We start from the raw sequence: 20,004 nt of genomic DNA on the forward strand, positions 1-20,004 counted from the left end.
GCAGGAAAAATGAGCAAGCGTAAGGATCTGAATGAATGTGATTTCAGCAAAACAGCAGACCTGGTATGCAGTGGTCAGTACCTACCAAAAGTATTCCAAGGAAGAACTAGTGATGGGGTCCCACGGCTTATTGATGCACATGAGCAGTGAAGACTAGTCTGTCTGAACCCACAGAAGAGCATAAGACAATGCACCTGGGCAATCCCAAGTATGCCAGATTGCCAAGAGCCATGCTGGATGCAGCTATTCATGTTAAAGGGGTTGTCCAAAGCAGACAACCCCCATCATCTGGACCTGTGCGCCTGAACATAAAAAAAAATAAAGCAGACTCACCTGCCCGCAGTCCTGCCGCTGCTCGATTCCCGGTATCCGCGAGACATGGAAGCACCTGGCTCCCGTGACAGCTGCTGCCAATGACAGACCTCAGGAGTAGAGATGTCCCGAACTATTCGCCGGCGAACATCGCTTGTTCGCGTTCGCCGCGGCGTGCGAATATATGCGATGTTCGATCCGCCATCATTGAGCAAACTTTGACCCTGTACCTCACAGTCAGCAGACACATTCCAGCCAATCAGCAGACCCTCCCTCCCAGGCCCTCCCACCTCCAATCAAAAAGCAAGGACAGCATCCATCTTCGATTCATTCTGAAGCTGCAGTGTTAGTGAGAGCAGGGAGAGTGCTGCTGCTGCTGAATTAATAGGGAAATCGTTAGCTAGGTCAGTGTTCTGTGTCCACTCCAGTCCTCAAAGACTCATCTGCTTTAAGGACAGTGTCCTGACAGCACCCCAAAAAGCCCTTTTTAGGGCTGGTACATCAGTCTGCTTTTATTTTATTTTTTATATATATATATTGCAGTTGCCTGCCCGTGTGTGAGAGGCCACAGGCCCACAGACTGTACTGTGTGCACACCACTCATATCGGGTGGCACAGTACCTTGCAGATAAAGTCATTTAGTTTTTCCTCTGTAATATAATTGCAGTTGCCTGGCAGTGAGTGTCAGGCCCACAGACTGTACTGTGCCCACTGCCCACCACTTACATAGGGTGGCACAGCACCTTGCAGATAAAAAAATTCATTTAATTTTTCCCCTGTAATATAATTGCAGTTGCCTGGCAGTGAGTGTCAGGCCCACAGACTGTACTGTGCCCACTGCCCACCACTCATATAGGGTGGCACAGTACATTGCATGGCGCACGTGCAGTGCCCCAAATTGGAAGTAAGAGGACCGACCAACCATCTTTTTCCATCTCCCGGTTCCTAAAATCTATTCCATACACTGGCCCCTGATAGGGGACAAAACAGAGATTAAACTGGTAAGAACATTTTTTTTTTTTTTTAATAAAAAAAAATGAGGACAGCCTCTGTGGATCTGGGTATTTTTTGGCCGCGTTACTGAACGCTCATGCACAATGGCTGTAGGCTCATGCGTCCTTTTGCAGAGGTGACAAACCTGGTCAGTCAAACCCAAGGCAACATCATCGACCTCATCCCATATGCGTTTTTTCTGGAGCGTGCCCTGCGAAGAGTGCTGGATCAGGCCGTAGATGAGCATGAAGAGGAAGAGTTGTGGTCACCATCACTACCAGAAGCAGCCTTGTCGTCATCGATTGCTGGACCTGCGGCAACGCTGGAAGAGGAGTCTGAAGAAGAGGAGTCAGAGGAGGAAGATGGCTTTGAGGAGGTGGAAGACCAACCCCAGCAGGCGTCCCAGGGGGCTTGTTGTCACCTTTCGGGGACCCTTGGTGTTGTACGTGGCTGGGTGGAGGAAGAGACCTTCAATGACGTCAGTGAGGACAAGGAACGGGACATGGCTAGCTTGGTATCCAACCTTGTGCAAATGGGGAGTTTGCGGTTGTGCAAATGGACTGTTTGCGGTGCGTTAAACGGGGAGTTTGGTCTGTCACTGAGAAGCGGGCGTAACCCTTACACTACTTGATCGATACAACATCATACCTGATCGTATACACACTGGATGTTTTAAAGCACGATATTCCAAACAATTTAGGAATGTTAGGTGATTTATGCCCTTTATGGATTAAAACCCGACTCTGCGTCAACTACGTAATTTTCAATGGGAGTTTTGCCATGGATTCCCCTCCGGCATGCCACAGTCCAGGTGTTAGTCCCCTTGAAACAACTTTTCCATCACTATTGTGGCCAGAAAGAGTCCCTGTGGGTTTTAAAATTCGCCTGCCTATTGAAGTCTATGGCGGTTCGCCCGTTCGCGAACATTTGAGGAAATTCGCGTTCGCCGTGCACGAACGAAAAATGTTATGTTCGCGACATCTCTACTCAGGGGTCACATCGGCTTGACCAGTACCTCACAGCTGTGAAGAGAGCAGCGGCGGGTCCGTGGGCAGACGGGTCTGCTTTTTTATGTTCATAGATACAGGTCTGAAGGATAGGGGTTGTCCGCCCGAACTTAATAGTTATGGCAAGGTTTTTGTTTTTGCTTTTTTTTTTTATGGCTACATTTCTATATAGATAGATAATCCATTGTCAGTTTACCTCTGCTGTGAGGGGAAGATGATATAGTAGGCATACTATTGGGAAGACAGTATAACAGTTCTATGGTTCTCTTGATTACGTTACACTGATCAGTGTAATGTGTGATGCTCCAGTTGTGTCAATAAACGGTAGCTCTCTCTGGTCGCAGTAATGGTCTGGAGGTAGAATACTGTATATGGAGTGACTTCAAAAAATGATATCCAGAAAACCATCCACCTATTTTTTTTTTTATAACAAAAATATAAAATATTCACATTTAGATGATTAATACATGAGAACAATTTTTGATGGAAATGTCCCTTTAAAGGGATCCCCTAGTAAAGGGATGCTCAACCTGCATACAGCCCTAATAGCTGTAGGCTGTCCAGGCATACTGGGAGTTGTAGTTTTGCAACAGCTGGATGGCCACAGGTTGGGGCATCCCTGCCCTAGTGTGTTAACCCACCCAATATATCCCATCAGTATTTATGACCACTGTAGGATCCGACAGGGTCTCCATTAAAAGGATTTTATTTTATTTTCTAGAGATACGATTCTGTTTCCAGTATTCGAAGCAGCAATTCATCAAGGAAGGACTCGCAAGGCAGCAACCGCAGTCTAGGTATGTCTGAGGACCCTCGGTACAATCTCTGCTCTATATATTGTATATCGCGATACCCAAACATTGAAATATTTCCAAAAATTTCAATGGTTTGACAGACTAGTTGCTAGGGTATCCCTAGCTGACAGCCCCATCTATCCCTAGCAAAGCAGTCTGGAAAGAAGAATTCCACCTCATCCAAGTAAAATATTGCCTTTTTAGAGGGGACTGTGCCTTCCATGTTCTCTGGAGGACATTGTATTTTTTCCAGATTTTTTTACCACATTACAGAACAATTACATTTGCTGATGACAGACATCATCTGGGTATAAAACCTCAAAGGCTTTGGGATGAAAGCCACCTGATCCCACTTCTCTATCTGTACTGACTTTGTTGCAGACACAATAACCTTGTCGGGGGACGAGCGCGAGTTTGGAAGGTTACATTTCAGACTGCGGTACGTCACGGCAGTGGAGCAAATCTGGATTACCGTATTACAGGTAAGCAATTCCCTGCAGCCCAGAACCATAGACGGGGCGATGCTCCTTCTCTCGATCAGAGCAATTAATCTGAAAATAATGTACAGGACGTAGATTATTTTTATTTCCTACTACTGGAAAACATTTTCCATAGCATTTCACGTCAGGACAACTGAAATTTTATGCATTGCTCAATAGGGGAAATTCTGTGACCATTATTAATGTGTTTGCTCAGTCTTATGTCAATAAAGCTTAGGGGAATCTGTCAGCAGGAAATTCACTGATACACCAGGCGTAGTGCCTTGTAGGGCTAGCTGACCTGAATGCAATGATAACTTTTACTTAGGGATCCGTTGCTTCAGTACATTTAATCCATATGCAAATGAGCAGTTAAGTGCACCGAGGGTGGACCCAAACTACTCTGTGCACTCTTGCTCCTCCGGCTTCTTCTGCCAGCCCCTCCTTCTCCTTCTTGATTGACAAGGTCGGGGTCTTCTTCAAGTGGTTGTCTCACGTAAACAAATAGCATTTATCATGTAGACAAAAGTGAATACAAGGCATTTACTAATGTATTGTGATTGTCCATATTGCCTCCTTTGCTGACTGGATTCATTTTCCCATCACATTATACACGACTCATTTCCAGGAGTTATGACCACCCTGCAATCTAGCAGCAGTGGTCGTGCTTGCACACTATAGAAAAAAAAAAAAAAAAAAACACCGACGTCTCTGGCACGTGGCTGGGAGCGCACATAGGAACGCATGCGCAGCAGTTCTCATCCAGGACACCTTGTATCTGTGCTGCAGGAGTGGCCATAACCCATGGATACGATTATGCGCCTCGTCATAAATTAGGTGAATCTTTAATAGTCTGTGTGCCTACCGGAAAATGTACTCCAGCCCCTAGCTAGTGTAGTTTTTTTCACCAACTTTTAAGCCTTTTTCCAGGAATGAAGTTAGGGAATATACTAGGACCGGCCCCTGTTCCAACCCCTCCACTCCTTTGTGTCAAACGCGGCGTGAAAATGCCCATGCAACAAATATTTTGCAAAAAAGGGGTTATGACACAAATTTACGCCAAAGAATGATCTAAAACGGTTAGTAAGTGACTCCCATAGACTACAGCTGCACTTAGCTAGCCGAATCACCCCCCCCCCCCCCCCGACTACAGATTATTTAGGTCTGTAGTCAGCTGCGGGGACCACAAAATTCATGCAGTCAGCTGCCTTTTTTTTTATATATATATTTTTTCCCAACAAAGATTTCGATGCCCTTTAAACATTTGTTTGCAACTGATCCTAAAATAGCAGGACAATTACTTTAAGACAATAACTGCCTCTGTGATTATAAGAATTGTCTGTGCTCCTCCTCAGCTGAAGGATCTGTACTGGCCGGCGAGCTGCGGGCATTCCCCAAGTATCTACATTAAAGGAATTATTACCCTACCCAAACCCATCCAGTTTAAATCCTCTGCTAAGGAAGCCGCTCTGGTAAGTCTCAAGGCTTCATTATATACAGGTTTTTCTTCACTGTCATTTCTGTTTTTGTGGTGTGGGATGAGGACTCATGGTGGTTCCCAAGGAAATCTTTGAAGATAGAGGCTCACTAAAACGGACCTGTCACATCTCTGTTGTAGTAGCTACTTGCATTCTCAACGTAACAACAATTTAGGAGAATCCTTTCTTATGACTATGTTGTGCCGTTCTCCTCTTATTCCTGCTTGAAGTTTATGGATAAAGGTACAGATGGGTGTTACCAGTCAGGGGTGTGTCCCTGCCACTGGCAGCACTGATTGGACAATTATAGACTGTGCAGTAACACATCCCCGACTGGTAACACCCATCTGTACCTTTACTCATAAACTTCTATTAGGAATAAGAGGTGAACTGCACAACATATAGTCATAAGAAGAAATGTTCCAGGATTCGCATATTTACAAAAACAGACATACCAAGAGTCGCAAAAGGTCCTCTTAAGCAAATTAAAAATGGACGACAGCCACCTAAGAAATTGTATAGTACCCACACCATCACACCTACCCTCCATTTTACCCCCCCCCCCCCAGACTGCCTCAAGGTTATGAAGTCATACTGAAGACCTAGAAGCTGTTTGATGCAAAACAAGGCTCATCCTTACATGCACAAACACTTGCATTACTGCAATACTTTATATGTCACTATGCAGGACCCCTCCCTTGCACCCCCAAAACCCACCTACATCAAGGGTACCCTGAACCACCACCAGGAAGGAGACCCCAGATCCATGTTGTGCCCCGAGGGAATAAGGGTGTGTCCTCCCTTCACTGTGCACCGACCCAATGAGTGCTGGGAAGGACCCAAGCCTCCATGAGTATAACTACCACCATCCTCCCTGACACCCCCATCCTCTGGCCTGGGGTGCTACACCGTACAGTGTCCTAAAATAATAGCTTTATACAGTGCCCAAGCTGTAGCACCATACTGTGCCCTGAAAATATAGTGTCATACAGAGTTCAAATGAGTCAGCCAGCTTACATTTAACATCATGTCAGATTCGCCTAGACGAAGGGGGTAACAGAACAACTGAAGCTCCCTTCTCCCATTGCCATTGACACCCATAATCTATATGCCTGTTTTGAGGTGGAGGTAGACATGATGGGGCAGGTGAAAGCACGGCAATGCAGTTTTTTAATGTACCCTCAATAATTTCATTTTTTTCCTACTACAGGATGTGGAATTCATGGAAACCTTTGTATTTGCCATCAAGTTACAAAGTCTCCAGAAAGTGCGGCTAGGGTTTAAGATCTCGAGCCTGACTCCACGCAAGAGGACCATCAGCAAGTGCTCAATATCCCTGCGGGACCTGAGTGAGGAGGAGGTGGAGCATGGTCTGGATGTGTCGCCTTCTTCAAAAGTCTCGGTGAGTGACGGTTCAGAGAAGACCCTGTTTGTGATGGTATTTGAGCATTTTTACACAGCACCTGGAAGTGACAGATCAGCCTGTTTGGACATTTTGGGTGCTATTTGCTTAATTTAAAGTGCTAGGTCCGGTGCCGGAGGCTGCAGGGAATGGCCGATTGGTTTGGTTTGATGAGATATTAATGACTGATCCTGAGGATAGGTCATCAATATTAGGATCCTGGAAAACCCCTTTAACAATAAAATGATCACAAAGTGTTCCCCTGCTGAGATCAGCTGTGATCTGTGGATAAACCCATCATTAAGTTTCCCTGCAGCGCCACCATAGAGGAAATAAAGCATTACAGTGCGTCTATTGAAATCAAAAGGTGCTGTCTGTGTAATACAGAACAGGACAGATCCTCCAGAGCGATAGACCCTCTTTGTAACCATTCTCCACTCTGCCAAGTGATAAGCGATGATGATCCTGAACAGAAGACGCCCTCAATCTTAACTTTTTATATACTGCACTACTGAATTCTAAGGAGAATAAAGAGAATACAAGAGAAATTACGCCTAGGCACATTACAATCCTTACTGAAGCTGAATATGGAAAGTTGGGATCTGCACTCTGAACTCTTCTATAAATGTACCAATAGCTAAACAAGCTAAACAACAGATGATGGTGATGGGATCCGGGTCCATTATTTGCCTTTTCAGGTGTAAAATTCTTGAAGGTGACGTCAGTATGGTACACGAGATATTATAATGAGCCAGTCTTTGAAGCGGTGGGTGCGTGTGTAAACACTTTTATTCCCAGGGGGGTGTAGTATTATAGAGGACGTGATGGGTGTTGACACAAATATACATTTATTCATGTTTTATGGTGCTACATGGGACGAGGCGTCTTGTGCTGGAATGTTACAGTCAACTCTAATGGATATGTAATTGTTTGCTCTTCGTATTGTCCTGTATGATGTGTGTGACCTTTACCAGATACACATTCTCCTTATCTATAGCAAGTAAACTTCTATACAGAGGTTAACACCTGCTGTGCCAACGCATTTTATAATAGCGGTGGAGATATAACATGGGCCTGCGCCATCCCGTTCAGTATTTGGCACAGTCACAGTGAGGGAAGGACCCTCGCTGGCTGCTGGCTTCCTCACTGCGCCTGCGCCGAATACGGCGCAGTGAGGAAGCTGGCGATCCCTCACTGCGAGATTTCCCCGGCAGGAGAAGACCAACCTCTGGCCTGGCCCTGTCAATCAAGAGTAGAAGGGAGTGGAAAGAGGTGGGTGAACAGAGCCTCTAGGAGCAGGGGGGGGGGGGTGTTGCATATTAGCATATTATAAAAGTTATGATTGCGGGGGCACACTGAAAAAAAGAATAGCAGAGTTAAATTCAGGTGACAATTGCACATGTATAGTGTCAGCCTGTTTAATAGTGAAAAGTGTGGTGACAGAAACTCTTTAATATTCTGAGCCCAGGCCCAGCAAGGTGCCAAACAGTACAAAGTACAGAATGTTATTCGTGGTACAAGGATCTATTTGTTCACCAGCCTGACATCTACCCTGTTCTGTTTGCCCGTTTATCCAGGCCTGTCAAGCGGAGCTCCTGATCGGGACGTGTTTCCAGGCAATAAATAGCAGGATTCAGTTACAAATCCTCAAGGCTCAAAACCTGCCAAGCTCATCCACGCCACTCTCCATAAGTACGTCTCAGTCTGGGTGCCCTTTTTTTTTTACTGCAACACTGATACAAGACTAAGCTCATCTGGTTGCCTGGGGACATATTCAAGCCCGTGGACTGACACTGTTTAGTACGCACCATTGTTGGCAATAGTTCAAAGCATATCCAGACTGGAGCACAGTATCCAGTGGGGACCATACCTTTCAAAAACATTATCAATGACCATGTAGGTAGCTTACATAGTAAAAGTTCCAGATTTGCTGATGCTACTTAGCCCACATTCTGGCTATGGTCCAGGAGCTAACAACCCCCCAATTTAAAAAAAAATTAAAAAAAATTACCTCTTTACGGTCCCATTGTGACCTGTTCCCAGTTGCTTCCAGTCCCCACTGGACCAGGAAAGTAGCTTGGTACAGTGACAGCTGCAGCCCATCACAGGCCTCAAAAAGTCACATCTCCTGGAATGAGCAGTGAAGTACCGTTCAAGCAGATGTGACCGCAGTGATCATTGAAACAAGCAACGTCCACGGTCCTGAAAGGAACGGGCACAACGGGACCAAAGACAAGTGTTTTCTTTTCTCTTTATGGGTCATACATTATAACCATGGGGATGGGTGGCTCCTAGGCCAGACAAGCCCTTTAAGCTGTGTAGGGTAATTGACAAAAACAAAAAGATAAAATACGGTAATACAGAGAGGACATTGAAGGCATAATGGAGGTAAATGTAAAAGCATAGTATACATTAAAGGCATTTTCCGAGATAACCTATCTTCTGGATAGGTCATTAGTATCTGATCGGTGGGGGTCCCACCATTAAGCTGTTTGAGAAGGCAAAGGCGCTCACAGTATCACCATGGCTTTCTCTCAGTCTTCCCTAGCCCATGCAACATCACAGTCATCGGTCAGCTTAGCCCCATTGAAGTGAATGGAACTTGCGATACCAAGCACAGCCGATATACAATGTATGGCGCTGTGGTTGGAAAGCTACTGCGAGCACGGTGCCTTCTCAAACAGCTGATTAGCAGGGGCCCAGTTGTCGGACCCCCACCAATCAGATACTTGATGATCCATCCAGAGAACAGGTCATCAGTAAATATATTTTGTAAAACCCTTTTAAAACCGGGTAAAACTGACATGTAAAAGGCCACGGGGTATTGGTGGATGGCAAAATTAACTGTAGCAATCAATGCCAGGCAGCTGCTGCCAAGGCAAATAATATCATGTGATGTATAAAAAGGGGCCCAGACGCCTTAGTCACTGACCTGATACAGACTCTCACCTCTTTTTCTATCTCCGCAGATTTCTATGTCAAGGCCGAGATGTTCAGCACGGAAGGACTGCTCTACAAGAAGAAAACGCGACCGTTAAAGTTATCCAATTCCCAGGTGAACTGGGGTGAGACCATGATTTTCCCAGTCACGCAGAAAGAGGAGGGAATCAACTTCCTTATCAAGCTGTACAGTCGCAGCTCAGTCCGACGGAAGCATTTTATCGGACAGGTAAGGACAGCGTTGTAACTGTGAAATAGTCTGTTAATTCAGCTGCTGTGTTCAACCCTTAAGCTGTATGATCACTGCCAAAGCAACTTGTTAGTTCATGATGTTTACAAATCCCTCATCTCAATGAAGGAGATGCACAAGCCAAGTCTTAGAGACTGCCTTAAAGGGGTTTTCCAGTTTCAGCACCATTTGTTCAGGATGTGTAAATGATAATGTTTCCATAACAATTCACCGACAGCAAGCAAAGATGTTAAAAGGCAACTAGTGCCGTCAGTATTGACTCAAAGATCTCAATGTACACTTGAGCTTGGGATATTCTATTTTCCAAAGTGGAGGAAGTAGAGTGAACTGAAAGGAAGTCTAAAAGGTAGGTTCACACCTCTGTTTAACTGATCCGGAACAACAGCCTTCCGGAGCTTTCTGGATCCAGACTATCCAGATAGTGCCGATCACTGCCGAACCGTATTGACTATAATGGCATCCGGTGGTGATCTGGCTGCTCTCCGGTATAAGTGACGGTTTTTGGCCAGACAAAAACCCTTGCATGCAAAAGTTTTTGTCCGTCCAAAAGCCGGCATTTTGCCAGAAAGTAGCCGGATCCCATTATAGTCAATGGGCTCCAGTGGTGAATGGCAATATCTGGCTAGGCTGGATCTGATGAGGTCCGGCAAGATGTTCTCTGCCAGAACAATTGCCCGGAGAGGTGTGAACCTACCCTTAGGCTGGTGTCTCACATGATAACATGAGTACAATTGAGACACAGTCAGGCAGGGACTCAGTATGATGCTGTCTGTTCAGTTCAGATAGGCCTCGCTCAGTCAGGGAGATGCGGCCATCACATTGACCATGTTTCCTGGACTGCACAGGGCCTATAGGTAAAGCCACACATGGCAGGTATTTTTCCACTACAGATCTTCCTGCAAATCCAGTCAGTCATTCAGCTGCAAAATTTGCATGATTTAAATAGGGATGTTGCTGCATTGACTGTGCATTTTACCCCTATATATCAACCTGAAAATATATGACATTACAAAGCGCCGGCATATTCTGCAGAGCTTCACAGACATTGTCACCACTCGCTGACCCCAGTCGGACTCACAGTCCAAGTTCCCTATTATGTTTAGGCTACTCCGCAAGAAAGATCCCATAAAGATAGTGCTGCAGTGCACAGGAAAGAAATGATCATGGACAAGATGAATAATTATTAGAACCCAACCCGTGATAGTCATCAGTAACTGCAATCTATGAGGCCCCTGGAATATCATGTTAAGGGCCAGGAACTCTGCTTGGCTACAAATAGCAGGAGGAAGAGTCTCTGCAATGCAGCTGACCGATGATCACATCCTAATGTGTACCCGTGTCACTCGCCAACTAGATTTTCAGCCAAGAACAGTTTTATTTTCAGCTTTTTTCTTGGGATTGCTGGAATGGTTCATATATTTTAGAATTTGCAGGGGGCCCTGTATATAAAGCATCACAACGTTCAACATGCAGAGCCCAGTAACGAAGAGCCTCAATTCTCTCTACGTCCCATGCACATGGGGCAGATATCCTGCAGCAAATCTGCAGTGTTTTACAGCATCAGCAAAATTGATGAGTTCTTAGGAAATCCCATCCTCATGCTGCAGGAAAAAAAATCTGCGTTCACCGTTTACAATGCATAGGGTGAAATATGCAGCGGAAAATCTACCCCATGTGGCTATACCTTTATATATATATATATATGATACAGGAGTATAGGATGGGATGTGATGCTGCATCTGCCATTCATAAGTCTGGGAGAGCTGAGTGACAGCCAATATGGACACCATTACAGCCCACGCTGGGCGCTACGCTGTACAGTAATTCAGCATCAATGGACAGAATTGCCAATCAGAGCACCAGAAAAGCTAAATTATGGAGTCATGAGCTGTAAGGACTCCATTATCACCCATCTTCCCAGAATCAGATATATGTAATCAACGGTTGAATAAAACAGTTAGGGACGACACGAGGGATGGTATTTACTTAAAGGGATTGTCCCATGACTAACGAAAAAAAAAAAAAAAAGACTCATATAGGACATGACAATCTCTTTCTAACAAAGCTAGAACCAGCCCTGCACCTCACATGAATCCAGATATCTCCCCATTTATTGCTCCAATAGATTTCTATCAAGCTGACAGCTGAAGCTCAAGGGGAGTGTCCATTCTGCTGCAGCTTAGGGGGCGTGTCTGTGCTCTCCCTATCACAGCTCAGGGGGAGTGTCCATTCTGCTGCAGCTCTCTCTCAACTCTGGAGGCAGTTGAAGGATGAAACTGAGCATGTGCGGCCAGTTGTGTGAGCTGGTCAAAGAAATAAAATAAAGAAAAAAAGAAAGAAAAATAAATTAATTCATTAAATTTAAAAAAGGGTGGATTTTATTGAATAGCTCAGCGGCCATACTAAATGTTTAAAGGGAGTCTGTCACCTACAGTACAGACCAAAAGTTTGGTCACACCTTCTCATTTAAAGAGTTTTCTTCATTTTCATGACTATGAAAATTGTAGATTCACACTGAAGGCATCAAAACTATGAATTAACACATGTGGAATTATATACATAACAAACAAGTGTGAAACAACTGAAAATATGTCCTATTCTAGGTTCTTCAAAGAAGCCACCTTTTGCTTTGATTACTGCTTTGCACACTCTTGGCATTCTCTTGATGAGCTTCAAGAGGTAGTCCCCTGAAATGGTTTTCACTTCACAGGTGTGCCCTGTCAGGTTTAATAAGTGGGATTTCTTGCCTTATAAATGGGGTTGGGACCATCAGTTGCATTGAGGAGAAGTCAGGTGGATACACAGCTGATAGTCCTACTGAATAGACTGCTAGAATTTGTATTATGGCAAGAAAAAAGCAGCTAAGTAAAGAAAAACGAGTGGCCATCATTACTTTAAGAAATGAAGGTCAGTCAGTCAGCCGAAAAATTGGGAAAACTTTGAAAGTAAGGGCTATTTGACCATGAAGGAGAGTGATGGGGTGCTGCGCCAGATGACCTGGCCTCCACAGTCACCGGACCTGAACCCAATCGAGATGGTTTGGGGTGAGCTGGACCGCAGAGTGAAGGCAAAAGGGCCAACAAGTGCTAAGCATCTCTGGGAACTCCTTCAAGACTGTTGGAAGACCATTTCAGGGGACTACCTCTTGAAGCTCATCAAGAGAATGCCAAGAGTGTGCAAAGCAGTAATCCAAGCAAAAGGTGGCTCCTTTGAAGAACCTAGAATATGACATATTTTCAGTTGTTTCACACTTGTTTGTTATGTATATAATTCCACATGTGTTAATTCATAGTTTTGATGCCTTCATAGTCATGAAAATAAAGAAAACTCTTTGAATGAGAAGGTGTGTCCAAACTTTTGGTCTGTACTGTACCTGACCGGTTTCAAACAGGTAACATTGTTCAGTGGGGCACAAAGACATGACACAGATGTTACCCGTGGTTAGTTCTTCTGATGCTTCAAATCGTCCAAAAAGTTGTTTTTATCATATGCTAATGAGCGGTCGCAAGTGCCCAGGGGCGGAGAGTTTTCTGAAAGTGCCCAAGTTCCCCCGCCTCACTCGTGCCTAACTCCGCCCCTTAGTAAGCTCAGGCCAGCCCTGTGGCTCTGTGACATCATATTTCCCTGGAGGCTGTTCGCGCATCACTGCCGGGCCCTGTAGGCTGTTCGCGCATCACTGGTGCACACGCACTCCATATCCCTGTCCCTCTGCCCACAGTGGGCAGAACACTGCGCATGCCCGGGCCCGGCAGTGATGCGCGAACAGCCTACAGGGAAATATGATGTCACAGAGCCACAGGGCTGGCCTGAGCTTACTAAGGGGCGGAGTTAGGCACGAGTGAGGCGGGGGAACTTGGGCACTTTCAGAAAACTCTCCGCCCCTGGGCACTTGCGACCGCTCATTAGCATATGATAAAAACAACTTTTTGGGCGATTTGAAGCATCAGAAGAACTAACCACGGGTAACATCTGTGTCATGTCTTTGTGCCCCCACTAAACAATGTCACCTGTTTGAAACCAGTCAGGTAGGTGACAGACTCCCTTTAATTACATGTAATTACAAAAGTATTCAGATTCAGATTCTGGTTTGAAAACTGTAGAATATTTTTTGTGGGACAACCTCTTTAGGTTTTCTTGGTTTTAGGAAGAAATGTTCTTTAAAGGGGTTGTCTCATCATGGACAATGGGGGCATATCGCTAGGATATGCCCCCATTGTCCTATAGGTGTGGGTCCCACCACTGGGACCCGCACCTATATCGAGAACGGAGCCCCGCAAGTGAAGGAGGGCACACTGCGCAGGCCCTTCATTAATTTTCTATGAGGCCGGCGAAAATAGCCGAGCACTGGCTCGATTATTTCCGTCGGCCCCATAGAGATGAATGGGAGCGGAATCCTAGCGATATGCCCCCATTGTCCATGATGAGACAACCCCTTTAATATACCACAGGCAGCTGCAATCAGAATAAGGGCTCATTCACACGACCGTATGTATTTTGCGGTCCGCAAAAAACGGATCCACAAAAAATACATATGACATCCGTGTGCATTCCGTATTTTGCGGAAAGGAACAGCTCGCCCCTAATAGAACAGTACTATCCTTGTCCGTAAGGCGGACAATAATAGGACATGTTTTATTTTTTGCGGAACGGAAATACGGACATACGGAAATGGAATGCACACAGAAATACGGAAATGGAATGCACACAGAAATACGGAAATGGAATGCACACAGAAATACGGAAATGGAATGCACACAGAAATACGGAAATGGAATGCACACAGAAATACGGAAATGGAATGCACACAGAAATACGGAAATGGAATGCACACAGAAATACGGAAATGGAATGCACACAGAAATACGGAAATGGAATGCACACAGAAATACGGAAATGGAATGCACACAGAAATACGGAACTAGAATGCACACAGAAATACGGAACTAGAATGCACACAGAAATACGGAAATAGAATGCACACAGAAATACGGAAATAGAATGCACACTTCAGTTTTTTTTGTGGACCCATTGAAGTGAATAGTTCCGCATATGGTCAAGGAAAGAAAATATGTTCGTGTGCATGAGCCCTAAAGCTGCACTCAATTCTCTATCCAAGCCCGTTCACCTTCCTCCAGCCTGACCCTTTAGAATCCGCAGGCATTTAAGCCCCGTGCGATATAGATGACATTCATACGCAGTTGCTGTAGTTAACAATAACAGGATACGGCTGGAATATGGCACAAACGTCCCTTTCATGAGCAGAAGGACACAGTGCACGGAGGGACAGGACCGGGAAGATCGGTTTACCTTTTCAGAAAAGATTTTTTTTTTCTCAGAGGAGAAGGAGATGCCAGTTGTATAAATTACTCCGGGAGAGGAGCCTTTCAATCTCCTATATAAGCTATTCATCCATGAATGTGAGCCTCTCTATAAAGAGATTCAAACTAACCAGTCAGTGTAAATCAATGGATTAGCTTACACTGGTGACAATGAAGGAGCTCATAATACTTCTCCAAGGAAAACGTAACCAGTAAGTAAGAACCGTGCTGGGTAAGGAAGTGCTGCTTGGTTAACTTTCATGGGGAAGCTATATTACTTTCAAAGGGTTTTCCCACAAAGTGCACTTATCACCTACTGACTCCCCGTTTCCATGTTTGTGTGAGGAGGGGACAGGACTCAGGACTCCCATTCTAGTAATCACCTATCCTGTTGACTATACTTTGTGGGAAAACCCCTATAAAAGGCTAATTTCACACAAGTAAGCTTTCCGTCTGGATGCGTTCCGTTTTGCGAACAAACAGCATCTGGATTGAATCCTGACCCATTAATGATCACTGGTTAAAGAGACGTATGGGTGACAGCTCACTGCTGCGGTCAGTCATTGGCTGCAGAGGCCACATGATCTGTGTCAAACTGGACGTTGACGTGGGAAGACCTGGGACCAGCAGCGTCGGGAGGAGAGGTATGGAGCTAGCATGCAGCGGCGGGAATCAGGTAAGTATATTTGCCACCCAGGGCATACAACCCTTTTAAAGAAAAAGGGGGTCATATAATGGAGGCCATTTTGGCACCAAAAATGACAGAAGTTCAGGCGGATCCAATATGCATGTGGAACCTGCACTTTCTGAATTATATGATAGCCGTCATGGCACATAACAGGTAAAATTTAGTGTTAGGAACCCGTCTAACTAGAGATCGCCTTGACGTGCGGCAGACGGGCTCAAATAATTTTGTACAAAACGATTTGCCAAGCATCTCTAACTTATTAGTATAGCATTTGCAATTATGATGCAATTTTGTACTTTATTTGGTTTGCAGTGAGCTGTTGCATTGCATGTTTTGTTTAACTCTTTTAAAGAGGACCCATTACCCCTCCTGATATGTCTGTTTTAGTGAATACTTGCATTCTTGTAACAATTCTGGAGTATCTGTTTTTATGCTTATGTTGTACTTTTCCTTTATTAATTATGAATGAATTACTAGCAGTTTGCAACGGAGGTCCAGCTGGGTGTTACCAGTCGGGGGTGTATCTCTGAACGGTCTAATAGTATCCAAATCAGTGTTGCCAATGTCAGACTGTTCAGGAATACACCCCCAACTGATAACACCCAGCTGGACATTCATTGCAAACTGCAAGCAATTCATTCATAACTTGTATCAGGAATAATCAAGGAATGGCACATCATAGAGACATAAGAATAGATGCTCCAGAATAGTTATTACAGGGGGATGCAGGTATTTACTACAACAGGAGAGGTGACAAGTCCTCTTGAGTTGTGTAACGGAAAGCTTCTGCAGCAGAGGGATGCCAGCAAGTTATACTGTATCTAGCACAACTGGTGCACTTAAAAAAGTGACAGGGAAGTAAGCGGTCACGCAACTGTTGGGCAACACTTTACTGTTCACTTCTATTTCAGGAGCAATGTGTTACACCATTCGCATTTTGCAACAGTTGTAACATCCAATTTTAGTTGCGTAATTTGCCTGTGCTGTGCAAACAAGACTATAGGGGAGAATTATCATATCCCTTGCACCTGAAGAGTGACGTTAAAAAGTGCAAACTATGTGTTTACGACTTAAAAAATAAATAAAAAATTTGCATCTCTCTGATTTTATGCCAACCTTGCCACTTTCCGTAAAGGAGGCATGGCAAGGACAGGAAAGGGGCATGATCAGCCGCCCCGTAAAAATGATCTTGATTTACGCCAGTTTTCTGGCGCAAATTAAGTCAGAAATCTATGGCAGCTCTGAGCTGTTGTAGATTTCTGTTTAGGCGTACGGACTGCCGGAGGATGCATCTAAATTATGAAGAGACGTGTGCGTCGTCATAAATTAGGCGCATCCTCTGGCGGCTCCGGGGATATCAAGAACTGTGCAGAAAGCGCCGGTCTTGATAACTCTCCCCCTATGGTGTTTTTTTAATCAGATAATTTTTCTTAAATTTTTCTTACAGCCAATTATTCAGATTAACCGTACATTATATGACAATAGGATATCAATACAGTTAAGGGTACTTTCACACTTGCGGCAGGACGGATCCGACATGCTGTTCACCATGTTGGATCCGTCCTTCCGCTATTTTGCCGTGCCGCTGCTCCGTCCCCATTGACTATAATGGGGACGGGGGCGGAGCTCCGGCGCAGCACGGTGTTGCACGGAGAAAGCCGCCGGACAGCGAAGGCATAGGCGCCACAATAATGCTGCCGTAACTGTACATCATGAGCATCTTTACAAACCTCCCCTTCACAGATCCCTGGCGCTGAAATTACTGTACCCCTGATAGCCATCTATCCTGGGTTGCACCCATATGTCTGCAATTAGATGCTGAAACCAAACTCTTCTGAGGACAGTTTTGTAATTTGGATTATAGAAAAAGAACGCATAATAAGCGGGAATTAAGCTGGGTAACAGTGCAGCTTTTCATGAAGCACACAGAGTTCTCTGTTATAAATCCAGTTCCACAGACAGAATGGGTCAGTTCTACTCGCCTCCCAATTGAGCGGCGGCCAGGTTCTCTCTTCATCCCCGGGAAATTTAATCAACACCGGATAGCATGATCCCCAGCCTAGAGCCAGCTGCAGGTGCGCCTGTCCTGGAAACATCTGCAGAGCGCCCCCCTCCTACATACATTTATGTATTAGTCATATAAAATAGCTGACCGAGGGATAACACGTGATCCATGTAATAGCAAATTCTGGAGCATCTATCCTTTTGGCTCTATGTTGTGCTTTTCCTTTATCGTTCCTACTAGAAGTTATGAATGAATTGTTAGCATGTTGCAGTGAAGGTCCAGATGGATGCTACCAGTTGGGGGGGGGGTCTCTGCACAGTCCGACATCGGCAGCACTGACTGGTTAGCTTCAGACTGTGCAGGAACACCCCCCCCCCCCCCCCCAAGTGGAACTTCACTGCAGATTGCTAGTAATTTATTCACAATTTCATAGTCTTAAGAATAGATGCTGCAGAATTGTTATTAGGTGGGGAATGCAAGTAGTCACCGAAACAGACATGTCAATGGGTGAGTGGCGAGACTTCTCTCTGCCTCCATGATGACTACTGGGTCACATATCTCTGGTGCTGAGAATCCTCAGAGACTTATGAGTGATAGATATGCAGCACTGTGACAAGCAGCTGATTCAGGGCCCTTTAACGATGTCAGGATATGTTGTATTACATTTTAAGACAGTCCTTACCTCTCTGCATCTATCCAGGTCCTTTATCATCATTATAGACTGTGAGGGGAGAGCTGTCAATCATGCAGCAGCTCACACGGTAAACATTAGCAGCAGTGACCAGGATGTCTTCACGTCAGATGCACCATTCTCAGCATGTTATACAGTTTCATACAGTATATTAAACCCCATTGATAGAGGCCATATTCTGACATCATCTCTGACCCCATTCTCGTTCTCAGGTGTGGATCAGCAGTGACAGTAACAGCAGCGAGGCCGCAGATCAATGGACGGACACAATTAGTCACCCAGAGAAAGTGGTGACAAAGTGGCATAAACTGAACCCCCTGAGTTACTGAACCCCCATCATTCTGGGCAATGCCAGGCGTTACTTGTACATAAAGACTGGATGATGGATTGAGTCATGCCCACCTACATATCACCTAGGATCTTACCTGGACACAGCAGGATATACAGACAAGAAGGCTGTCCACGCTACAGCGGTGAGGCGTAAGGCACCGCAGTGAATACCTCATTTTGATATAGTAGCTTTGCCAATTAGGATTAAGGCAAACTGAGCGACATCCCCTGTGAAAGCAGAAATGGAGGACATATTCATTGTCACCCAGTTTTAGCAAAAACAGATAAAAACAAAGTAACAGAATGAATACAGTTTGTAAGAACGTAATCGTAGATGACAAGGGAGGAATATTTTGGAGGAAATGCTTTAAAGAATATGTGATACCAGGAAAGAAACATTTGTAAATATGTCACAACTGGATGGGAATTGGATCCTGTATGTAAAAGTGAATGTCTATGTGTTTAGTACAAACATTATTATCTTGTAATTTTTAAGCTTCCAGGGGGACAATGGCGGACACTGTTCCTCCAAAAGGCCTGAACTCCATTGTCCACTTCATTATTCTGTGTATATGGACACTGCACAGTACCACTTCTTCTGTCCTGTATACTGGCTGTAATCCTCAGTATCTGCTGTTATTCTGTATATATACACTGCACCTTACCACTTCTCCTGTCCTGTATACTGGGTGTAATCCTCAGCATCTGCTCTTATTATATATATATATATATATATATATATATATATATATATATATATGGACACTGCACAGTACCACTTCTATATACTGGGTGTAATTCTCAGTATCTTCTCTTATTCTGTATATATACACTGCACCTTACCACTTCTCCTGTCCTGTATACTGGGTGTAATCCTCAGTATCTGCTCTTATCCTGTATATATGGACACTGCACAGTACCACTTCTCCTGTCCTGTATACTGGGTGTAATTCTCAGTATCTGCTCCTATTCTGTATATATGGACACTGCACAGTACCACTTCTCCTGTCCTGTATACTGGGTGTAATCCTCAGTATCTGCTCTTATTCTGTATATATGGACACTGCACAGTACCACTTCTCCTGTCCTGTATACTGGGTGTAATCCTCAGTATCTGCTCTTATTCTGTATATATGGACACTGCACAGTACCACTTCTCCTGTCCTGTATACTGGGTGTAATCCTCAGTATCTGCTCTTATCCTGTATATATGGACACTGCACAGTACCACTTCTCCTGTCCTGTATACTGGGTGTAATCCCCAGTATCTGCTCTTATTCTGTATATATGGACACTGCACAGTACCACTTCTCCTGT

At 44.7% G+C, this 20,004-nt stretch overlaps 1 protein-coding gene across 4 annotated transcripts in view; it reads left to right on the forward strand.

The window, feature by feature from the left end:
- The window catches only part of TC2N (tandem C2 domains, nuclear), a 56,144-nt gene extending 36,790 nt beyond the window's left edge, over positions 1-19,354 (forward strand). For all 4 annotated transcript variants that reach the window (XM_040412098.1, XM_040412100.1, XM_040412099.1 and 1 more), the window contains exons 6-12: positions 3,034-3,109; positions 3,488-3,588; positions 4,941-5,057; positions 6,274-6,465; positions 8,043-8,157; positions 9,435-9,634; positions 18,570-19,354. In XM_040412098.1, the coding sequence (XP_040268032.1) occupies positions 3,034-3,109; positions 3,488-3,588; positions 4,941-5,057; positions 6,274-6,465; positions 8,043-8,157; positions 9,435-9,634; positions 18,570-18,686 (918 nt within the window). In that variant the 3' untranslated portion in view covers positions 18,687-19,354. The remainder of the gene's footprint in view (positions 1-3,033; positions 3,110-3,487; positions 3,589-4,940; positions 5,058-6,273; positions 6,466-8,042; positions 8,158-9,434; positions 9,635-18,569) is intronic.
- Positions 19,355-20,004: the final 650 nt, after the last annotated feature.

This window comes from Bufo bufo, chromosome 11 (assembly GCF_905171765.1).
Source record: "Bufo bufo chromosome 11, aBufBuf1.1, whole genome shotgun sequence".
NCBI classification, from domain to species: domain Eukaryota; kingdom Metazoa; phylum Chordata; class Amphibia; order Anura; family Bufonidae; genus Bufo; species Bufo bufo.